Below are 23,920 nucleotides of genomic sequence, written 5' to 3'. Positions count from 1 at the left end.
AACAGTTGGCTGTGTTGAGACACCCTCCTCCACACCTGCACTCTTCCTCTTTCTTCCTCGACCAGCTGCCTTCTCTTGAGCTGCTGTCAAACCTCCCATGCAACTCCTCTTGTTATGTCCAAGCTCATTGCACTTTGTACACCTGATGGTGACAGACCTCTTCCCCTTCCTTTGCTCACCAGGCTGCCTCTTTCTATTTCTTGGTGGTCTGCCAACAGTCCTTTTTACCCTAGGTGGTGCAATATTAGGGACTTCTGCAGGTGCCCATTGAGAGGGATCAGACATGGGTGCAATGTTGAGCTCATAGGTCAGCTTGTATGTGGCAGATGTGTAGTAATTGGAGACAAATGGGGAAGGGTTGAGCCTGCTGTTGTTGATAACCCTACAAGCATGCTTGCAAGGTATCCCAGTCATTTGCCACCTTCCACACATGCAAGACATGCCATTCATATCCAAAGGGAATGATGTCTTGCCCTCAACAACCTCCCACTTCCCTTTGCCAGACATATGCAACTGGCAGCCTCTAGCATCCTCTGAATTTTTCCTTAGCTGCTCCTTGGCATAAGGGGTGAGTTCATGTGCTGGCCATTCTTCACATGCTGCCTGCCTGGTTGCTATTCTAACCATGCAACTTCTTCTAATGGCTACAATACAAGGCACATGATTGATGTTAATTCAAGGCTGAAATAAAATTTTTTAAAATTAGAAGCTAGGTAGTCATACCTTCCAGCATTCCCAAAATAGGCCTAACTCTATCAGGCCCAAGGTGGCATTAAATGATTCTGTGAAGTTGTTGGTATTATCATCACAGCAAAGGGTGGTGTCAAATTTATGCCTGGCCCATAACTTCAATGGTATCTTCATAAGATACTCATAAGCTTCAACATCAAGCTTCCTGATTTCACTCATTGCTCTGTTGAAGACCCACCCATTGTAGGCATCAGCAGCTTGCCAGAAGTAGGCCTCAAAATATGGGCCACCATACTTTCCCTGCATCATAAAACAGAAGTCAATAGGTGGGCCTAAAAAACTTAATTACATAAGTGTAGGACCACAGTACTTACACTGAAATTTTTGAACAAGTGTCTACAACAAATTCTTCTGGAAGAATTTGGGAAACTTGCCTTCAATGAAGCTTCAACCCCCTGATCAATATAGCAACAGATTAGGCATAGCAACAGATTAGGAATAGCAAGCATCTTGATGATACATGATAAATAATGAAAATAAAGTACCTTCATTCTGTCACTCATAAAAGTCCAGTCATCTCTCTCTGCTGTTGCCAGTGTTAGCCTCAAAGACCTGAAGAAGTAGTCCCAGTTGTCTGAACTCTCCTCACTAACCACTGCATATGCTAATGGAAAAATTTGTTGGTTTCCATCTAGGGCTATTGCAGATAGCAAGCATCCATTGAAGCTCCCTTTCAAATGGCAACCATCAATGCCAATTAGTGGTCTGCATCCTTTCATAAACCCCTTGAACATAGCATCAAAACTAACATAAATCCTCTTAAATGTTAGTGGATTAGCAGGGCCTTCATTAATCCAACTGATGAAGGCAAAGGATTCAGGGTTGTTCTCCTTAATGATGCAAACATAATGTGGCAGATGCCCATAAGACTCATCATGTGCTCCTTGGATCTCTTTCACAGCCTCAGCCCTAGCCTTATACATAGTGGACTTGGGTACAGTTACCCCATATTTATCCAACACCAAATCAATAAGGGACTGACAGGGTACTTCAAAGTTAGCCCTCACCTGATCCAAAATCTTCCCTGCAAGCCACTTAATACCAGCCATAGGGTTATGTTCAAGTCTGTGACAAGAATGTGGCTCACTTAGAGATTTAATTGCCCATGTCACTTTATCAGGCAAGACTGAGGCATGCAATCTCCAGCCACAATCTTGGTTTGCACATACCACAGTGTATCTCTTTGCATCAACTTTCAGCCTGACCAAATCAGCCCCTACTTGCACAGAAAAATCCCTAACTGCTTGCACCATATGCTCCTTATCTAAGAAAAGATGCCATTGTTGTAGCTCTATTTGACCAAATGGTTGTTCAGTAAACAACTTCCCATTTCTATAAACCTTGTGCAAATAACTCTCATTTTCAACCTCATCAGCTAAATCAGGAAACCCTCATGCACATCATCATCATCATCTTGCTGCCTGCCTATTTCTTCTTCTGCAGTTTGTTGAGGCTCAGTTTGTCTGTGTTGCTTTCTTTCTGATGGTTGAAATGTACCCCCCCTTTTAGCTGTTGTCTTTGGGACCCTTCTGGTCCTAGGGTTTTGATGTGATTCTGTTGTTTGAGTGGGCTCAGTTTCAGTGGGCTGGGTTTGGGTGGGCTGGGTTTGGGTGGGCTCAGTTTCAGTGGGCTCAGTTGGTTGGGTTGGGGTGGGCTCATTTGGTTGGGTTGGGGTGGGCTCAGTTGGTTGGGTTGGGGTGGGCTCAGTTGGTTGGGTTGGGGTGGGCTCAGTTGGTTGGGTTTCATTGGGCTGGGTTTTGGTGGGGTTTTTTGTTGCTGCTTTTTTTGGAGTTAGTTTCTTCCTGGCCTTTGTTTTTGGTGGTGTTTGCTTTTGGGCCTGGGATTCTGTGAACTGGGGCCTGGGAGGGGAAGCAACAAATGGATTGGGCTTAGACCTTGTTCTACCTGCTGGTCCTGAACAACTTTCTTGGGACTGAGCCCACTTCTTCTGTTTCTCAGGACTTACAAAAACATAGTCCACTCCTTCCTTGAGATCCCCATCAACATCAAACACAGGTACCTCTGTAGCCAAAGGCTCTATATCTATGACCTCATTCCTCCTTTTTTCTTCTGCCTCCCTCCTTTTTTCTTCTTCCTCTTTTTGTCTTCTCTCTGCATCCTCCCTCTCTCTCTGTTGTCTAAACAGTTCTTGCTCCTCCATCATTTTTCTCAGCCTTTCTTGACTCTCAGCCCACTTTCTTTCCCTCTCCAATTTTTCCTTTTCTTTCTGTTCCTTGTATGCTTTCAGTTTGTGGTAACTCTCAACATAACTAGAAGGAACCTCTGAGTTTGTTATGTATAAATCTATCTCCATTTTATTTTGAAACAAACTAAACATCCTAATAAGATGCACATCACAAGTAACCTCAACTAACTGTTGAATCCCAGGTGGATAGTACTTAATAACAGGATTTTTTGCAGGTATGACATTTTGCTTATGAGCTTCCTGTTCTAAGTCTTGTAGCAAACACATGAAGCTATACTGATCAGTTTCTTGTACTCTTATATCATAACCATTGTGTTCATAGTGAATAGTTAACCAAATCGCAACCATTTTCAGAGATAATACCCCAAACCCTACAAAATCATTACACCAAAATAAACCCCACAATCAATTTACAGGCCATAATAACGAGATTGAAAACCCTAACAATTGTTCATTTAACAGGAAATCATAAAAATTACGCATTTAACATGGAAAAAATTGTTCAGAAGAGAAATTACTGTTACATACCTTGCAATTCGAACTCGCCTTCCAGAAATTGTTCTTCGTTGTAAAAAAAAATCCCCCTTTGTTTGAATCTTTAAAGAATTTGGTGCGTTTTTTGGGAAAAAAAACCCTAGATTTTGGGATTTCTTCATTCAACTGCCAATTCCTCTTCCTTTACTTTCTTGCATTAAATGTTCCAACTACCAACTTTCAAACATAAAACAAACTTTCTCTATCTCCTTTGGCGCCCTTTAGATGCTTCAGTTAACGTCTGTCAACCTGCCGTGAGTAGTAAGGGTATTTGAGACACAAACTCAAACCTCAGGGGTATCTGAGGAATTCCCCAAATGTGGGGGGTAATTTGAGAATTACGTCAAACCTCAGGGGTACCTGAGGAAATTTCCCAAATAGAAATTAAACATCCATAGTCACATTTGCACTCTGGCCAATTCTGTACTCAGAAATAACAAATAAAATTTTCCCCATAAGTTCTTTACATTGGGCCGTATTGCATTTGCAGCCCAAACTAAATCAATACAGTACTTTTCAGTTTTCAAGCAAAAAAAGGAGAGAGAAAGAAGAAAACAAAGAAAGAGACTTAGAAGTGAATAACTGATATACAGATGACTCACTAGTCAAAATGCCAGCACTTCATCATAATCCCATCAAATCCACATCATTAGTATTTATCCGCTTCATTTCAAACTAATTTAACCATCTCTGCAAAAATAAACTTACCATTTTTGCAACTCCAATTTCAACAACAATGGCAGCTCTTACTGTTCTCCTCCGTCGTAAACTCCACCAACAAAACCTCCATGTTTTCTCGCAATTCTCTCTCCTCCGACGATTTTCGTCGTCGGAAAACTCATGCGAAGAAAACAAGAAGATGATGATCGAGAAGATTTTGGTAGCAAATAGAGGAGAAATCGCGTGTAGAATAATGAGGACTGCGAAGAAATTAGGGATTCGAACTGTTGCAGTTTACAGCGACGCTGATCGTGATAGTCTTCATGTGAAATTCGCCGATGAAGCTGTTCGTATTGGTCCTCCTCCTGCGAAATTGAGTTATTTACAGGCGAGTTCGATTATTGAAGCTGCTAGAATGACTGGTGCTCAGGTAATTTTTATTGAATTTTTCGATTTTTTTTTGAAGTATTTGATTTTGTCTGAGTTAATTGATGTTTCGTTTGGAGTTGGATGATGTACTGATGTGTGAGGAGAGTTATTGAAGTGAATCGAGTGATTTCTTAGTATTATTAGCAATTTAGCACTGTTATGACTTATGTACTTGATATAAACTAATATTTGCAGCTTGTTGAATGTATGTAAGCAGATTTTGTTTAGGCTGTTCTAGTCCATTTGAGGATTGTGTGCTAGAAGAATTAGGATTTCCTCTAAATAAACATAATATGAGAGCTCTGAATTAGCAAAAGTAGCCTTTCGTGTACCTTGCGTACAACAGTGAGTCATTGAATACATTGCATTTGATCAGTATCCGTTAGGAAACTGAGTTTAGAGTATCAAAATTATCCTTCTTAGGGAAGTGTAATATTCAGGATCATATGGAAAATCGGAGTTTGATATGCGAAATGCATATAGTGACATAGTATGTCGAGACAACCTGAAGTAGAAATGTGGCTTCTTATATAGGGTTTAGAAGAGCTATATTATGATGTTTTCGTGATCATTGATAGCTTTTCTACCTTCATTAGTTTGTCTCATAGTGTCTGTCATAGTTGGCTTTTCTGAAGGATTAATCATTAGTGAGAGTGGAAAACCAGTAATTAACTAGGCTCTATAGGAGCTAGTGTGTTAGATGCATAAAGTGATAATGAAGAGTTATGAAATGTGACAAGATAGAGAGAAGGACAATTCATAATCCTGTGAAATGGAGAGAGTATGTCTTTTGAGCGCAATGAATTTTTTATAAGAAGTATAAAGTTCTAATATGATACGTCGCTTTCTCATTGGCACAGAGATTTAAGAATGATACTAAAATGTAGAATGAAAAAAGAACTGTTTGAATTAGATGTGTTAGAATCAAGGTAGTCAAAGAAAAACTGCAACGAGATAATCGACACAAAGATATACGTTGTTTACCAACAATGTGTTAGTTTATTCATAGGCTCAGGGAGAAACAAACCTTATTACGTTTTGAGGAGAGAGAGAGTCCCAGATTCAAGGTATTCCAACAAGATGTTATGTACAATGACTAGGAAATATGCTTGCTGGCATCCATGTAAGGGATACTGCATGAGTACACAAAGTGTTGTTATGTTGCAAGGGATACTCTTCGTAGAACGGTGCTAGGTATTTGGATATAGCAGGAATTTGAATCAACCATGGCTGGTAATATTTATTTCAATTGCATAACTAACAAATTGACGAGCTTTTGTTGGGAAAGAAAATAAGGGGACACCTTTCACTGGTTTATATGTGTGAACGTTTCTGTAGCTGCTGTACTGAGTGTAGTGATTTTGAGACGGGGATTTCTTTGTATGATGACGTCGACTAATTGGTGCAAAAGTTGATTAACATTTTTATTTAGCTCTGCTTTATATGATAATGATGCTGACTTGGCGAATCTGTCGTCCAATTGGCGTGCAGGCAATCCACCCTGGTTATGGATTTTTGTCAGAAAATGCTGAGTTTGCTCAACAGTGTGAAGACGAAGGTCTTTCTTTTGTAGGGCCTCCAGCATCTGCAATACGGGATATGGGCGACAAAAGGTAAAAACAAGGGCTGCCTTATTCCCATGTTCTCCAATATAACTTTATTTGTGTATTCAAGATCATTTTCTTATGATTTTTTGACCCCACTGAGGTTTTTAATTTGTGTATTCAAGATCATTTTCTTATGACTTTTTGACCCCAATGAGGTTTTTAAAATTGTCGATGTGTACAATTTTGCTGTGGCCTGATGTGCTTGTTAGTTGGAGACTAGTAATATTTGATTAATTGACCTTTCATCTGGCTTATAGTGCATCAAAGAGGATAATGGGTGAAGCAGGTGTTCCTCTGGTGCCTGGTTATCATGGTAATGATCAAGATATTGACCTAATGAAATCGGAAGCTGAAAAAATCGGCTACCCCATTCTAATAAAGCCAACACATGGAGGTGGAGGAAAGGTGTGCCATTTCTTTTTGTTTATTGTCCTTTTTATTGGGTCAACATTTGCTGTGCATGCTGAGGACTAATGTTGAGTATGTTGATAGTATTCCTATTGGTTGAACCATGAGGTGCAGATACTAAATACCTTTTTGTTCTGGTTCCTATCTATTCAAGTAGGAACCACTTTAAGCACTTAGCTGGAAACGTTCTGTGGTTCTGTGGTTGGTCAATTGTTTATGATACAGCTATACCGCAATACTGGTTTAATATCTGATGCCAAATATGGTTTGAGGTGACAGGGCGAAGCGGAAAGATGTTGTACTATTTCTGCGATATTGTTTGTCCGTGTCTACTTTACTGAACTTGCATCAAAACCAAGTTGTTTACATATTGATATCAGTAATTGGTTTATTTACGTTAACTTTGAGAAAACCTCTTCTTTTGCATATGGAAGCCTTACAGTTTCTTATATGACATCAATTCTTTTTTTAGGGCATGAGGATTGTGCAAAACCCAAATGAATTTGTTGAATCATTCTTGGCTGCAAGAAGGGAGGCTGCTGCTTCTTTTGGAGTGGACACAATCTTGCTTGAGAAATATATCACCAGACCTAGGCATATAGAAGTTCAGGTCCCTTTCTCCTTTTCCTACTTTTGTTTACTGTTTCTATTTTCTTTTGGCTAAGCTTGAAAGGAGATTTTCTTCTTCTTTGTAGTTCAACATCCACATGGCATTGTTATCATGGTGACGTTAGGCATAAAATTATAGTTGTCAAACACCGTGAGTGAAAGATGAGTCCTTGTGAGTTGTGATTCTTTTGTTAATATGGCCATACTGTTAACTATGTTTTTACTTTCTTTCGCCTTTGTGCTTCATAGATTTTTGGAGACAAACTTGGCAATGTCATATATTTATATGAAAGGGATTGCAGTGTACAGAGAAGACACCAGAAAATTATTGAAGAAGCCCCAGCTGTAATGCCTCTGTATTCTTGGTTAAGTTTTATGATTGTCGATCGAAAGAGGTTGTAACTAACATCCTGTTGATACAGCCCAATGTTAGTAATGATTTTCGCTCTCAAATGGGTCAAGCAGCTGTTTCTGCAGCCAAGGTATGTGCTTAGACATTGGATTGATAGTATACCTTATATAGGTTCACAATTTCTTTGCTTAGATTTCCGATTGGTCCAATGGTCCTGCTGATATAACATGTTTCGGGGTGAAAGGCAGTTGGCTATTACAATGCTGGAACTGTCGAGTTCATTTTGGATACTCTCTCAGGTCAATTTTACTTCATGGAGATGAATACACGATTACAGGTGCTCCAATTGCTTATGTTATTGGTTTATGTCTGCAATGCTGTGAATTGGACATTTGGACTTCTAATTAGTGGCATACACATCATTTTTTGCAGGTTGAGCATCCTGTCACTGAGATGATTGTTGGCCAAGATCTTGTAGAATGGCAGATTCGGGTTGCTAATGGCGAGCCTCTTCCTGTTATGCAATCAGAGGTGCCTTTATCAGGTGAAACTTCATATAGAACTTAGAAACCAAAAGTCTTCATCTGAATGAAAGTGTCTTGCAGAATGACAGAATCTCTGTGCTAACAATATTGATGCTGCCATAATGCGCTTGAGACTGCTCGAGTGCTGGGATTTTTGAACTGCTAAAAGTCTTAATAAATTGAAAAAAAGAGCTAAGTGTACATGTAAGAATGGGGAACTTTAGGAGAATTATGTTCTTGAACTAATTGGCACTTGAAATGCAGTCGTGGTCTTCTGGTGATCATGAATATATGTTGAGATTTGAGGTGATGTTTGTGTCTTTATACGAATGATGACATATGAGAACATCCGCCAATGTATTTTGATGCTTTTCATAGACTTTAGGAATAAATCAACAAGAAGCTTCTTAGGTAAAGGGAAAACCGGTGAAAGTATTTTTTCTTGTTTGGAACTGTTGGAACGTGTCATATTAATTGTGTTTGAGCCTTGAGGTTATGTTTACTGTTGAATTGTTTGCTTCTGTTTTTTTTTTCTTTTTTAAATACTACAGTTGAGTTGTTTGCTTCAGTTTTTTTTTTCTTTTTTTCAATACTACAAATAGCCCATGGTGATTGATAAGACCACTACTTGCAAATCCATTATTTTGTTTGAAGGGTCAATATTATTTTTGAATTATTACTACAATAATAAATTTATGGCAATGTTAATCTAGATGAGAGTCATGCTCTTTGGGTTGGATGATGGTATTTTAGCTTGGGTTCACTACTTTGTCAAGCATGCTTTCACAGGCAGAAATCTGCTCTATTGACATTATTGCTTATATGTGATTTATGCAGTTTGTGACTTTATGATCTCTCTATATGTTGACAGGTCATGCATTTGAAGCCCGTATTTATGCCGAAAATGTTCCAAAAGGGTTTCTACCAGCTACTGGGGTTCTTCATCACTATCGACCTGTTCCAGAGTCAGAAACAGGTTGTTGCACCTCTCTTAGTCTGTATGTGCAGATAATAGTGCAATTTCTTTTTCATTTTTAGCAAATTCTAGTGGTTCTTGAATGGTTAATTAGAGATATGTTTTAATTGTCTCGTATCTCATGTTAATTGTTGCACCAAACTCATTTATGCCCTCCATTTATTGGAAAGACCCGTCTTTATTTTGGCGGAACCACTGAATTTTCAATCAATGGCTTACTAAGTGCTACTTGTGCAATAGGCAAGCTTCATATGATGGTTAAAATTGTATCTCATTATTACCTGTTCATCTAGCTGTCTTTATTTTTTCTTTATCTCATACTTCTTAAATCAATCTCTTGGAACAGTTCGTGTTGAGACCGGAGTTGAACAAGGAGACACTGTTAGTATGCATTATGATCCCATGATTGCAAAGCTTGTTGTCTGGGGAGAAAGTCGTGCCACGGCATTAGTTAAATTGAAGGATTGCCTATCAAAGTTTCAGGCATGGTTCTAAAATTTCCATTTTTCATGTTCTACATCTTCTCTCTGTGGGTATTGTTTCCTTGGAAGGATGTGTATGCAGTGTACTGAAATACTACAGATTTGGCATTACTTGTTGTGGTGCCTTTTTTTACTCCATCCTTTCCCCATCTTCATGAAAAGAAAAGGACGTGGTTAGGGCTGTTGCTTCTGTGGTCCATCATGAAATTGTGATTCGCTTACAATATATGGATTGACTTGTTGATTTTTCATAAATCTATCTGAATTTATGTCAGTTTTCATTCTTCTATAAGAAGGGAGAGAAATCTTGTTTTTCTTTATCTTCAATGTTAGGTGGCCTGTTGGTAAGTTTCTTATTTTTGGCTTTTATGGAGGTGTGCTGAACAGCGTTTGATGTAATTCTTTTGCTTTAAATCTTTATCAATGTGCCAATGTATGTTTGAACACATCATAGGTCCTTTCAAGTTTCAAATGAACATGCAGTCATCAGTATTGTCTGCTCAAATGATTTCCTATGACCCCTGTACTCTCACCTTTCCCATTAATGACATACCATCTTCGCCTCAATTCTGTCTCCAGTACAATGTAATTAACTTGAACAAGTGAACTGCTACTATCTTATGTTAGTCTGTAGCATCTTCCATTGAATCCTGCACCCATTCTAACATCCAGATAGTTCTTTGCTGATACAGGTTGCTGGTTTGCCAACTAACATAAATTTTCTTTTCAAACTGGCCAACCACTGGGCTTTTGAGAATGGGCAAGTTGAAACGCATTTTATTGAAAACCACAGAGATGCATTATTTCCTGATTCAAGTAATATGGAGCTGGCAGAGGAAGCACACAAATCTGCTGTACATAGCGCAATGCTTGTTGCTGCATGTCTTTGTAAGATGGAAATCAACACAGCAAAGAGAAACTGTCAAGGTAAGCATATAGCTAATCTTTTGTATCAATATCCTAACAAGGCCATTGAAGTACTTTGAACTTGTAATGACAATTTGACAGGGGAAAGAAGCCCACTTTCTATCTGGTATTCTGACCCTCCATTTAGAGTCAACTATTGTCCCAAGCGTGATATTGAACTTGAGTGGGAGAATGATTATGGGACTGGCAGTCAAGAGCCCTTGAAATTAAGCCTTATATATCAACAAGATGGGGGTTATCTCATTAAGGTACCTGTCCATAATACTCTGGAAGGGTCCTTGTTAGCTTCCCATGTAATATCCTTGGTATTCATTGTGTAGTCTTTTGGTTGGCATAACGCAAGGTTGGTGTAATTTCACAGGCTGGAGAAAGCGGTTCCCCTGGTATGGAAGTTAAAGTTGTGCAGTTAGGTGATCAAGACTTTAGGGTTGAAGCACAAGGATTAAGTGTGCTATTAACATTAGCTGTCTCTATAAAGGTGTGTTTCGTTGCAGAATTCTGCTGCCTTCAAGAAATGTACATCACTTTATAAAAGTATATAAGCTTTCCACTGCTAAGAAAGTCTTTCTAAAAGCATCAAACTTATTTATAGCTTTTTCTAACTGTAGTCTGATGCATTATATCTGGTAGAGTATGCTTGCTTGGCCCTGGGGAGTGAGAAAACTCTGCTCAGAGGTAGCTTAGCAGTCATATAACTATTTTTATCTTGGGATGCATGCAAACTAGCTGTTAGATTGTTGTGTTGTTATTCGGGGATTATTTCTAAAAGTTTTTCCTGTGATGTTTGCTGGACTAGAACTGCCAATAATCTTCTGGTGCATATTATTGTTTTCTTCATTGTTAAGTTTTTCCCATATAATCTTATGTGATGGTAAAATATAGTGATATACTATGTGAAGGTGGAAATCTCTAATTTTTGTACACGAATTCACCCATGCAACTTAACGTCCCCTGAATACTTGAATTTAATGCATGCATTACATAATCTTTAAGTCTTCAATTGTCCAATTCCTTGCTTTCGAGTGTTGTAGATATCTTTTGGTGTATTTTGGCAGGATAAATTCAAGCACATAAACGTCTGGCATGGCTTAAACAGCCATCAGTTTAGACAAAAAATTGGGCTGGAACTGTCTGGAGAAGATGAAGCTGACCATAGGCCTGAGAGAGCTGCTATGGCATCTCACTCCCCAGGTTCTGTTTTGGCACCTATGGCTGGTTTGGTGGTCAAGGTTCTTGTAAGGAATGGAGATAAAGTAGAGGCGGGGCACCCAGTTCTAGTCATGGAAGCCATGAAAATGGAGGTGTGTGCTATGTACATTTTTTTTAACAACTTTAATGGCTCATATGGTGTGTGATGCTAAGTGGCGGTAATGGTAAAGCTATATTTGTTTATTTTATGAATAATTCTCTCTCAAAATTTATAATATTGCCACTCCATCCCCTAACATGTGTATTCTTCTGAAAATTTTAAGAAAAAGATATGGGAGTGAACAAGTTGTTCCCATTGATATTGGCATTTGGCAAAAACTTCCCTTACAAAATCACTCGGAAAATAATTTTGTGACTTCTTTTCACTTTTATCATCTGAAAAGTGAAAATGCTGTGTTTTCTGTTGCAGCACGTTGTCAAGGCTCCTTCTTCCGGTTTTATTCACGGACTTCAGGTAGCTCCGGGACAGCAAGTTTCAGATGGTAGCATTCTCTTTATGGTGAAGGTTCGTCATCTTCATTGTGTTGAATGTTGATCATGCTCTTGTGATTAGTTCACAGGCTTTACAAATCTGATTGCATAAAATAGATATGAATATGAATATTGAGTATATACACTGAACATAAATTCTTCACATTTCCAGGAAACATGAGATTGGCTCAATGTGCAAGGCGGTTTGTATACAGGGAAACACTCTGTAACTTTCTGTAAAATGTAAATGATCTCATACACATGTAAGTTCCATTTAGAGAGAATCAGAAGCCAATTCTTCTTCAAAATGTAACGCAAATTGTAGACTGTACATAAATAATACCGGAACTCCCTACTTGTACATCACTACTATGCTAATCTCTGGAGGCTTAGACAGCAGTTTCCTTCGGGACTTTGTATCAATTGCGGTCTGCTCACTGCGTGCTAATTGGTCCTCCTAAACAACAGCACTTAAGCGTAGCTCAAAATATGCTACAGATGATAAAATACGATATACTCGTCACATACATATACAACCTACAAAAATACCAAATATGCTTGGTGGAGGTGATGTAGAACTTACCTTGTGCTTGTTAGTAGAGATTTCCTCATATTCCTTCTTACTCTCAAGCGTTGACTTGTATAGTTCGGTTGGTTAACCTGCGAGAGGTGTTAGTCCAGTTGGGTTCTTATTTTTACCAATGGGTTCACAGTGCGGGGATCCGAATAAAATTAAAAATGTATATATACAACCTACAAAAAAAGTATCAATCCACGTAAAACAATAGCGTCATAGAAGTGTTTATAAATTTTTATTCTTCATTTATGTGAGATTTGTTTGTATTACACTTTTCTTGTTGGGGTGTTCGTTTTTAGCTTGTTCTGTTGTTTGGTCTATTTTTGACAGGTCAGTATGTCTCTTTTAGGGTCTATCCTAGTAGGAAGAATCTACTAAGTATGCTCCCCCGTTCACTCTATTGGAGCATATCCTAGGATGAGTTTCTATGGCAACATGTTTAGTTGTAGTTTTCAGTTTTATCTTGTAGTCTATATAAAACTGTTAACTGCTAACTTTATCCCGTTACTTTTGTTTGATCCTAGGAGTATTCTGGGTGACATCTACTTAAGAGAAAGATTATCTTTGTCACCGTGATCACAAATTGAATGAATACAAGTATACAACACTGATTTGAATGTTGTTTGACTTACAATTGTTTTATGGAACATGTCCCATTTATTTTCTCCACTTTTTCTACTATGTGTTCCACTTTTTCATTTAATAACCCACCTTAAAGTTTCTCTTTTCATCTTTTTTATTTCTTTGTATCACTTTTGGACTTCCTTCTTAATTCTCTATTATTAAAGTGAAGTGAGTCAATTAAAAGAGGATGAAATAAGTACTTCTAACTTTGCCTGGGGTGATCAAGGTGAACTCAGATGCTTCGGTGGGAGAGGATGGGTGGATTAGGTTGGGGTGGTGGCGCGGGATTCGGAAGGTAGTGTGCTGTGGGCAACAAGTAGGAGAAATTAAGCGTGGTGGCCCGTGGAAGTGGCGGAAGGGAAGGCCTTGTGCCTAGCGATGAAGCTGGCACGTGCTCATGACCATCCAAATGTTGTTTTGGAGACAAACTGCAAGTCGCTCGTCTCCAGGCTCTCGAAAGGTGCTATCTATTTCTCCGTTCTTGACTCTATTTTGGAGGATATCTTGTCGTCATGTAGTTCTTTCATTATGTTAAATGGTATCACGTGCGACGGGATGACAATTCTGTTGCTCATCACCTAGCAAGACTTATTCCTTTTGGTGTAGAACAAAGATGGGAGAACCATGTTCCCTCTGAAATTACGCCGTATGTACTGGTGGACTTTATGTCCCTATCTTAATGCACTTTTCGATCTTTCCCCTCAAAAAAAAAAACTTTGAAAATACTTTGATGGTTTATCTCACTAACTACCGATAAAAGGTGTTACAAACTTAAGGATAATAATGAACCTTTCCCCCTTAAAATTTATACGGCCCGACCCGTTGACCAATTTGAAATACAAAGTTGTCAGTTTCAAATGAACACATGATTAGTATTATTATGACTTTTAAAATCTTTAAAACAAACGTAATAACTGATAGTGCTCTTGAATGGGTTAACATTTTGTTATCTCAAGTTTTCAACAACAAACCTGAGCAATATTAATTATGATTAATTTAAATTTATTATACAATCTATATCATATTTCTGCTGTATTTAAATACATACAACGCATCGACTTTTACATATGCCGGTGCCGAGTGCACTACTTTGACGGTTAATAAATTCAATTATCGATTAGTAAAACTTATAAAAGATTGATAATATTTTGAAAATATATTTTGAAACTAATCCAACATTGAAGTATCTCTATTCTATAAGGCAACACACGGGGGACACTAAAAAATAGAAAAAGGAAAAAAAGAAAAAAAATAGAGGATAACTAACTATTTCATTTGAATGAAAAAAGGGGGAAATTTAGACATTTAAAATATCAGTTTTTTGATAAAATAAAATGTAAAAACAATTATTCTACCCAAATTTTATTTTCTACTTTATTTGTTATCACACGTTATCGCACGCATTGCGTGCATGTAAGACTAGATACTAACCCAACCCTCTAGGCTCTAACCCAATTTAAAGAAAAAAAAAAAGTAGAGATAAAGCCAGCCCATAACGCAATAGACGGTGAAGAACGAACAAACGAAATTCGCGCCTTTCTTCTCTTCCCCCATTCGAGTTCGACACCATAAAATCTCCGCCCAATTCTAATCCATTTTTCTCACACATTTCACTCGAGTGTTTTCACTCTGAAATCTCCGTAAAAGTGTAACAATGGCGGACGGTCATCTCTTCAATAGCGTTTCTCTCGGCGGTCGCGGCGGCAATGTTAGTTTCTCTCTCCTCTTTCTCACCTCATTTGCTGTATCGTTTTCGCATGCATCGATTGTCGTTTCATAGTAGTTTCTAACCCTAATTTTTATTGCAAAGTGTTCAGTATGTTTTTGCGATTTTTCACCTAGGTTTTTTTCGTGTTCATCTCTATTTTTACACTATAGATTAAGCTTGGTTGCGAGATTGGAACGTTTTCAATTTACTGGCATGTTGTGTGATTATAGGCCGTAAAGTTGTGTTTGCATTAAATTAGGGTTTAAGTGATTGAATTTGAAAGGATTGTGAGAAATAGAGACAACTTCAGCTTAAGTTCAGGATTTTTTTTTTTACTGCAATCCCAAACCCTAGTTGAACCCTAATTTTACGGCGTCTAGCTGTAAGAAACTCATATTTGTTACCTTACTGTTAATTAGCTTGAAAATTCTGTATTCGTGTGTGTTTTGCTGCTCTTAAATTCATTTGAATGACGAAGAAGCTCAATATAGGGGTGTACTGAAGTAGCGCCGGTGTTCTGATGCAGATGACTAGTAGAAGGTTTGCCTGTGAGAGGATAATGAGAAATATAATTCCTCTGCCTGAATTTAACAGCCTGTTTAGTAAAGGAAATAAAGAGAAGAGAAAAGAACGGAAGAGAAAGGGAAAAAAAAAACTTAGCTTCCCATGTTTGGTTTAAATTTTCTCTTTCTCCCAAATTCCCCGACCGTTGGGAGGATAGGAAAGTGAAATTTTATTAAAGAGTCTTTCCTTGCATTTTCTTTTATTAAAAAGAAATTTTTGAACCAAACATTGGAAACTTACAAATTTCCTTGCACTTCCTTTCTTTTCTTTCCAAATCCTTTCTACCAAACAAGCTGTAAGTGTCTTTTTAGGTTATGTACACAGAGTAAGGAGTGTCAGCAGTAATAACTTACTCAAATTTGATAGGTATGATTTTATGTGCATTCAAATTGACAACTAATTGTTCATTGGACATTCTAAGTGAATAAAAGGAATAGAAAAGTTACTTTGGTGAAAAAGTTGTATAGAATTGAGAAGGGAGGGGGTGGGGACTTGTAGATTTTTTTTTCTAAAAGAATTGGAATGAGTAACATTTACCTGCGTTTGTTTAGCTAAATATGAGAGGACAACGCAGGCGTTTGTGTAGCTAAATAAGAAATGAGGGAGGGGAATGAAATCTTTTTGTCAGAAAGCAATGGGGGAGCAATTAAGAACATTTTACATGACTTCTCTTCGTTTCCCCCCTGTTTTGTGTTCTAACGTCCAATCTAATCCACTCCAAACATGGGCATGGACTATATTCCTTTTACTTCTCTCTCTTATCACTTTTTCTTGTTTTCAGAGCATGTAGAGTATCTCTAGTTAATTACAGAATTGTCAATAGTATGTTTGCATATATACTATCCTTGGTTTGGTATCATAACCAGTTAATGTCGATATCTTTTCTGTTCTGCTTGGGCTTACAGAAACAAGGGCAGATTAGAGTGCATTCGGGTGGGATCCTGTGGAAAAAGCAGGGTGGTGGGAAAGCTGTTGAAGTTGACAAGAGTAATATCTCTGGGTTATTCTGGATGAAGGTGCAAAGAACGAATCAACTTGGAGTTCGGAGTAAAGATGGGGTGTACTATAAATTTACTGGCTTCCGGGATCAGGTTCATTTCTTTTCTGCTTTCTTTTTAATAAATCTGACTATATATCGGTGGAGTCTTTTGAATTTTTTTCCTTAATCTTTGTCTTTTTTCCTTGCTTGTGCATGTCTTACCAAAATGCAGAATTTTCCCCATTTGGTATATAATTATGTAGTCGTGATATAATTATGTAAAACTGTTGAGAAACAATAAGTTCAGAGGCCCGATTGGATTTAAACTTTATTCCCATTGATTAAAGCTTAGATTATTGGGATTGCTGTACTTCCTCTGTGAAATAACGTTCACTACACATGCATGATCTGCTAGTAGTGTATTAATTATAGTTTCTAGACATGTACTATATCTATCATCTATGCATCTTGCTTTAATTAGATGGCCTTTGGCATACTAGTTTAGATATGATTTATTATGCCTTTAAAATAACTTATGCCTTCAAATGTGTGTAGTCGCAACTTGTTGCCTTGCAATAAGAGAAATGCTTTCCAATATAATTCTAGACATGCACGAATGGTGATATTTCATGTTACTACGTAATAAATACAGAGAATTCAATGCGCTGTATTAATTTGTAGCTCTTTGATTTGATTGGAATTGGATAGTTGCTTATATATGTCGTGCTATTGATAAATATATCTGAGAGAAATTGTCTGGTTTCAATGGCTACAAATAAGTTGTAAATAGGGATAAGTTGGTCATGTGGGTCTTGACACTTGTTAGTATATTTTTTTTCAGCACCTCTTGTGAGAATGTGAGTTAATCACATATGGTTTATGCTCTTTTTAGTCACTTAGTCTCAGAATACCAAGTGCTGATATTCTCCTTCCTCATAACCTAGTTTACTTTTCTTTTCCTGTGTGGCCTTGAGTTATATCTGGTAGATTAGAAAGGTCTTTTGATGTTAAATTTTTTAGAAAAGAGATATGATTTGAAAGATGAAGATTTATGATCAAAGTGAGGATCATGCCCGTTTGGCTAATGGAATGTGTCTTGGGCCTTTAATGTGCATTATTTTCTTAAGTCACTTGTCAAGTGTGGTAGCTTTGACTCAACGTGAATATCAGTTGTATTACAAACTGGATGATGATGGTGTTGTGCTGGGATTTTTACATGAAGCTGTTAGGTCTAATCTTTCTTGTGGTCACATTGTGATACCCTCCACAACCTTTTTTTGGGCCTGGGGGAGAGGATCTTTTGAAAGTCAGAGGTGTTCAACCTCTTTACTCTTTTGGAGTTTTTGTTGATTTAAATTTTAATTTCTGGTTGTGTTTCATCTGCATCCACATTTCTTGACTGTTAATTGCTTATACTGTTGTCTGCTTGAAATTTTTGCTTGGAGTTTGTATTTCATACTCTGTAGTGGCACCTTTGTTGCGTTCTGAAATCTTGGCGCCACTATGTGCTGGTGCTCAGTCTGCTACTAGGTCTCTGTTTGCAAATGCTTAAATTATTGATGCACTTTTAATCATATTCTATTTCTCTCCATCTACGTTGAATTTAAGATCTGTAGGGTCATGAAAGTTGATTGCCTTCCTTTTTTGTTGATAGGATGTTGCCACTCTGACAAGTTTCTTCCGAAGCAGTTATGGAATTACCCCTGAAGAGAAACAGCTTTCTGTTAGTGGGCATAATTGGGGAGATGTTGAGTTCAGTGGTAATCTTGTTTCTGGTTTATTCTTTTCATCTGTTAAATTCTTTCTTGCTCTTTGTATTCTTTATCTTTTGTCGATTTAAGCCTTTTTGGTGCTAATGACAGTTGCACTTGTAGCCTTTTGCTTTTTTTGTGGGGTGTAGGTTAGGGTTCTGATTGTTGGGGGAGAAATCTAAATAGTGTATGCTTGGAGAAATCTGCTGGAATCAGAGTTGATAAACAGTTTATTTTAGACTTCCCATGAGGTTGAATTGCCATATTTTGAGATAAATTAACTTTTTATGCCAATAAATCAACTTTCTTGGTATAGATAGTTACTAAGAGCCTTGCGCTTTTTGGTTGCTAAGCTGAAAAGTGACGGACAAATAGCAAGTTTGGAGACTTGAATATTTATATTTAGGTGCTATCTAGTTATTGCATGGGAAGGGTCACCAAATTTTATTCTTTTCAACAACTGACCTTTCAAGTGGATGCTATGCTTTTACAGTGCCTGCTTTGCAAAAAGAACATGGATCATGTGTCATTTATAGCGAATTTGAATGAGTTCAATTGGCTAATGGTAGACTTGGATGGTCATTGGTTTCTTCGTTCCAGGTTTAAAACCAATTATTTTTGCTAGTTTTAGCCCATTCCTCCAAGAGTCTACGTTAATTTGTGTTGTTCTTTAGATGAGATTTTGCCTTCTTGCTCCATAGCTAAGTTCACTTAAGACACTCTAGTTTGAGTGAGGTATGGCATTCGGCCTGTTTAATGTTGTTATCTGATTCTGATAGGATCTTTACATTGTAACTGGTGCTTTTTTTTTTTTTTTTTTCTTATTTCTGCCTTTTAATAGTTTTGTGCAATGAAGTTATGTAACCTGGTTTGATGGAATCAAAGGGTTCTTATTGCAAGCTTATATGCTTTTTACAGGGAATATGTTGGCTTTTAAGGCTGGTTCAAAACAAGCTTTTGAGCTGTCTTTAGCTGATGTCTCACAAACTCAGATGCAAGGAAAAAATGATGTTCTATTGGAGTTCCATGTGGATGATGCAACTGGTGCCAATGAGGTTTTTTGCGCGTTTACGATGTCTTGGAAGGACCTTTTTTATTCATTCTTTGATTTGTGCATTTGTTGGTTTTGTACTTTGGTTGAGTGCTAAATTTAATTTCCTTTTCGATTTTCTGCAGAAAGATTCGCTTATGGAGATCAGTTTTCACATACCAAATTCTAACACCCAGTTTGTTGGTGATGAAAATCGCCCTTCAGCTCAAGTGAGTTTGTTTCTTCTCAAATGAGATTAGTTTTGGCTCATTCCTTCAGAAATCCAATTTTGGTTTTGTAGACAATGCGATTGTCATACATTTGAAAGCTTCTCTCTTTTTCTTTTGCGGGGTTTTCCTCTTAGGTTTTCCACGATAAGATCATGTCTATGGCTGATGTTGATGCGGAAGAGGCTGTTGTCACATTTGATGGTATTGCTATCCTTACTCCGAGGTGTGTGCAAAACCAATCCACTATTTCTTTCTAGATAATAATGTGCTGTTAGTTAGTTTGTCTTTTTTCTGTACTTAAGATGAAATTTAACTGTTGATAACTGTCTTTGTTCCAGGGGTCGGTATAGTGTTGAACTACATCTTTCATTTTTACGTCTGCAAGGACAAGCTAATGATTTTAAAATCCAATACAGCAGTGTTGTTCGTCTATTCTGTCTCCCTAAGGTTTGTTGCTTTTAAAATTTCTATTTTCTTCTTTGGATACGTTTTTGATAGCTTTTCATTATTGCGATGATCACATAACATCTATGTTTTGTTGCAGTCGAATCAGCCACATACTTTTGTTGTTATCACTCTTGATCCTCCAATTCGTAAAGGGCAAACTCTGTACCCACATATTGTGATGCAGGTATTACCGTGTTAGTTATTTCATTCTCTGGATTTTTTCTCTTCGAAGATCTGTCTTTGATTGAAACACGGTCCGTATGCTTCTCTTTTTTCAGTTTGAGACCGACTATGTGGTTGAAAGCACCCTCTCATTGAGTGAGGAACTTTTGTTAACCAAGTACAAAGATAAGTTGGAATCTTCTTACAAGGTAATGCTAAGAGATTTTTGCATCTGAAAGTAGTTCTTAGAATATTTTGCCGTCCTTATTTAGTTCTTTGGCTCTCCATGTTCATTAAATTAGTATTCATTGTTGGTTTCTCATGACACAGGGTCTAATCCATGATGTATTTACAAACATATTACGTGCACTATCTAGCGCCAAGGTTACTAGGCCTGGAAAATTCCGCAGCTGCCAAGATGGCTATGCTGTCAAGTCATCACTGAAAGCTGAAGACGGAATTCTGTACCCACTTGAGAAGAGCTTTTTCTTCTTGCCCAAGCCTCCAACCCTTATTCTTCATGAGGAGGTATACTCTTCAATTATCTAAAGTATGGCAGTTGTATTTGAGTATCCTCCCATGTTTAGGTTATTAAATTTGATTTTTTAGTTTTGGCTGTTTATCATTCTAACAAATGAGTTCCTCTCGTATCTAGATTGATTATGTGGAGTTCCAGAGGCATGTTGTTGCGGGGTCCAATATGCATTATTTTGATCTCCTTGTAAAATTGAAGACAGACCAGGAACATCTCTTCCGGAATATCCAGAGGAGTGAATATACCAACTTGTTTGATTTCATCAGGTTTTGTTTAACTCCCAATATCTGATCTTCGCCGCAAGTAGCATTTGGTTTTAAGCTAACCATTTCATTTGGTTACTTGCAGCGCTAAGGGCTTGAAAATCGTGAATGCAGCAGATGGTGCCAATCAACCTTCCATTGCACCTCTGAGTAGTGATGATGAAAATGTTGATCCTCATATGAATAGAATAAAGGATGCACAAGATGAGAGTGATGAAGAGGTATTACATCATTCCTAACTGTTTCAGCATTATGGATGGATTGGACCAGTTGAAGTTTAAATATATTTTCTAGCTCAGGAACCTTTTGTCTTTCCTCTTTTACATTTCCATTATTTTTTTTCGGCGGGAGTAGGGGGGTTTGGCATAAGGGATGGTTATATCTTTCATTGTTACCTAAGCTTTGTCGGAAGAAGTTTGAGTACATAGTTGATGCTTCTGGACAGGACGAAGATTTTGTTCTAGACAAGGATGATGGAGGTTCACCAACTGATGATTCTGGAGAAGATCATTCCGATGGTAGTGTTAGTGGTGATGAAAAAGAGGTAAGTTCATGCCATGCCAAATCTTTTTTTTGCCAGAAATATCTACTTCATTTGGCTGAACTAACTCTTGTGATATGAATGAGTCTATACAGAAGCCCGCCAAGAAAGAAAAGAAGGATCCAGCATCATCGAAAGCTTCTTCAAGCAAGAAGAAACCTAAAGATGGAGATGAAGATGAAGATGAAGATGGATCGAAGAAGAAAAAACCAAAGAGGAAAAAGGATCCAAATGCACCAAAGAGGGCAATGTCTGGATTTATATTCTTTTCTCAAGCTGAACGGGAGGTACATATGAGAGGGACATGGTTGTTTCATATCTTATTACTATATCGTTGCAGCATACCTGAATTTCCTTTTGTTTTTCTTTGGGTTGTTTAATGCAGAACACAAAGAAAGATAACCCGGGAATTGCATTTTTAGATATAGGGAAGGTTCTTGGGGAGAGATGGAGGAATATGTCAGGTATGATTATATAAATAGAACTAAATACTAAGCTGTCCCAGTAACAACTGAAAAGGACCTAAAAGAATCCTAAACTGGTTGATTTTGTGATGTAGCCGAGGAAAAAGAACCTTATGAGGCAAAAGCTCGTGCTGACAAGAAGCGATACCTTGCTGCGCTTGATGACTACAAGAATGCGCTTGCTGCAATTTCGTACTCGGGGGACGAATCTGACAGTCCTTAAGAGTAATCGATATTCTCCTTTGAATGTGGATGTATGTTGCTTTATAAGAATACATTCCATAGTTGTGTTCTTTTGTTCAGGTCAAGTATATGTTAATCAACCAAGCAACCGGTCTCATTTTGAGCTTGCAGGGTGGTGTAGAAGCATGAGTTCCTGTATTTTGAGCTCTCGAGCATTTTAGGTCACTATTAACAATGCTCCTCTTCTGAGTTCTGCCCTAACCAATTTGTGCTCAATGGATGCCAATTAAAATGGGAATATATTATTCTGAAAGCAAGATGAAAAACTTTACATAACTAAAATATTTTTTTTTCTTGTAAATAATTTATTGTGGGCACTGGGCAGCAATTGTCACTCCGTGGTATTAAAACATGCACCCAATCATGCTTGTAGAAATGCTAGACATAGTCGCATGGAGGGAGGCGTACCTCACTAAATTAATTAGAACTCAAGCAAATCGATTTTTCAAATCAAGATGTCGTAAATAAACATAGTAGTGCATGGAACTTTATTCTACGGCTAATTTGAAGTTATAATCTTTCATATTGAACTGTTGAACGCCAATGTAGGTTTCGTGTAGTTGGTTAGAAATTCACCTTATAATATTGAGGTTACAATATTGAATTTTCTTGATTATTGTGCTTGGCTTATGACATTATTTACTTTATTATTGCTACTCCCAAGTTTCTAGCTTGCAAATAATGAACTAACATGTTTTACCATTTCTTTCAAAACAAAACTTTTATATTGAAGTAAAATGTTACTGTTAAGAAAAGGATGATTTTGTTTCAATATATTTCTTAATTTTCTGATGATTTAACCATCTTTCTTACTTTTTTTTTTATTGATTTTAATTTTTGTGTTCTCAAATTATAGATTTTTGCTACGCTTAAACGGAATCAGTCCAAAATCTGTTAGGTAAAACCCACATTTGATTTTTCCCCATTTACATGGAACTCCACCTAGATTGCTTATGCTCTTCAAATCCAATTTGCTTTATATTATACTTCACATAATTCCTCATAGACTGAAAGGAGTGTTTATCCCCAACTTTCATTATGTTTTGAAGCTAACTACTTTGTGAATTACGATTCTTAACAAATTGGGGATTCTGTAAATTGGAGATATGTACAAAATTAGGACTTCTAATTGATACTTAATTACTTGTAGGGTGTGTTTGGTTAGATGGAAATCATTTTGAAGAGATGGTGGTTTTTCATGAAATCATTTTTCCGAGGAAAACTCAATTCTAAATTTTCATGTCGATGTGTAATATTTTAGTATATATTATTTTGTAATGTTGGGTCTATTTATTAGTGATGCTTATGCTATTATCCCTAAAAAAAGTATTTAACTAAGTTTCATGGTGCTTACATCTTATTTCTTATGTTTACTTTTTATCTACTCAATTCACTTAGGGAGAACCAAGGAGAAAGTTCAAAAGTTTAACGGAAATATTGAAAAATAAGATAGACAAACTAAAAAGATGGAGAGATAAATTTTAAAGTGGGGTTATTATATATTTGTATTAAAAAAGTAGACCACATCGATGGAAAAAGAGGAATATGGTCCTGTTCTTTTAAAATGAGAAAAACTGAATTGAAAATAGGTCAAAAAGAACAGGTCTTAAATAGATGGAATATATCATCAAAAAAATTTAAAAAAATAACAATGTGCA

At 37.2% G+C, this 23,920-nt stretch overlaps 2 protein-coding genes across 3 annotated transcripts; both read left to right on the top strand.

The window, feature by feature from the left end:
- The first annotated feature begins 4,094 nt into the window (after positions 1-4,094).
- On the top strand, positions 4,095-15,053 carry LOC104894538 (methylcrotonoyl-CoA carboxylase subunit alpha, mitochondrial). The gene is made up of 16 exons (XM_010680794.4): positions 4,095-4,580; positions 6,071-6,192; positions 6,444-6,591; positions 7,067-7,204; positions 7,453-7,548; positions 7,626-7,685; positions 7,800-7,892; positions 7,988-8,099; positions 8,951-9,055; positions 9,402-9,538; positions 10,230-10,464; positions 10,546-10,712; positions 10,826-10,942; positions 11,520-11,765; positions 12,083-12,178; positions 12,317-15,053. The coding sequence occupies exons 1-16, from the start codon at positions 4,227-4,229 to the stop codon at positions 12,323-12,325; spliced, it is 2,235 nt and encodes a 744-aa protein (XP_010679096.1). The 5' UTR covers positions 4,095-4,226; the 3' UTR covers positions 12,326-15,053.
- LOC104894537 (FACT complex subunit SSRP1) lies at positions 14,912-22,515 on the top strand. 2 transcript variants are annotated; one of them, XM_010680793.4, is made up of 16 exons: positions 14,912-15,053; positions 16,523-16,708; positions 18,251-18,356; positions 19,266-19,402; positions 19,524-19,607; positions 19,742-19,830; positions 19,946-20,054; positions 20,152-20,238; positions 20,333-20,425; positions 20,547-20,744; positions 20,872-21,017; positions 21,100-21,235; positions 21,460-21,558; positions 21,651-21,842; positions 21,941-22,019; positions 22,115-22,515. In XM_010680793.4, exons 1-16 carry the CDS (start codon positions 15,000-15,002, stop codon positions 22,240-22,242), a joined length of 1,923 nt encoding a protein of 640 aa, XP_010679095.1. In that variant the 5' UTR covers positions 14,912-14,999; the 3' UTR covers positions 22,243-22,515. The 2 variants fall into 2 exon arrangements, with proteins under 2 accessions (XP_010679095.1, XP_048499938.1); XM_048643981.2 differs by lacking the exons at positions 14,912-15,053; positions 16,523-16,708; positions 18,251-18,356 and adding an exon at positions 18,578-18,598.
- The last annotated feature ends 1,405 nt before the right edge of the window (positions 22,516-23,920 follow it).

This window comes from Beta vulgaris, chromosome 5 (assembly GCF_026745355.1).
Source record: "Beta vulgaris subsp. vulgaris cultivar EL10 chromosome 5, EL10.2, whole genome shotgun sequence".
In the NCBI taxonomy this organism is placed as follows: domain Eukaryota; kingdom Viridiplantae; phylum Streptophyta; class Magnoliopsida; order Caryophyllales; family Amaranthaceae; genus Beta; species Beta vulgaris.
Note: the sequence above shows the minus strand (reverse complement) of the source record. Positions and strands in the feature narration are given on the sequence as shown.

Coding starts and splice junctions, on each gene's coding strand:
- LOC104894538 (XM_010680794.4), top strand. CDS start 4,227: ATGGCAGCTCTTACTGTTCTCCTCCGTCGTAAACTCCACCAACAAAAC. Junction 7,205..7,452: donor CTAGGCATATAGAAGTTCAG/GTCCCTTTCTCC, acceptor TGTGCTTCATAG/ATTTTTGGAGACAAACTTGG. Junction 10,943..11,519: donor CATTAGCTGTCTCTATAAAG/GTGTGTTTCGTT, acceptor GTATTTTGGCAG/GATAAATTCAAGCACATAAA.
- LOC104894537 (XM_010680793.4), top strand. CDS start 15,000: ATGGCGGACGGTCATCTCTTCAATAGCGTTTCTCTCGGCGGTCGCGGC. Junction 20,055..20,151: donor GTCTATTCTGTCTCCCTAAG/GTTTGTTGCTTT, acceptor GTTTTGTTGCAG/TCGAATCAGCCACATACTTT. Junction 20,239..20,332: donor ACCCACATATTGTGATGCAG/GTATTACCGTGT, acceptor CTCTTTTTTCAG/TTTGAGACCGACTATGTGGT.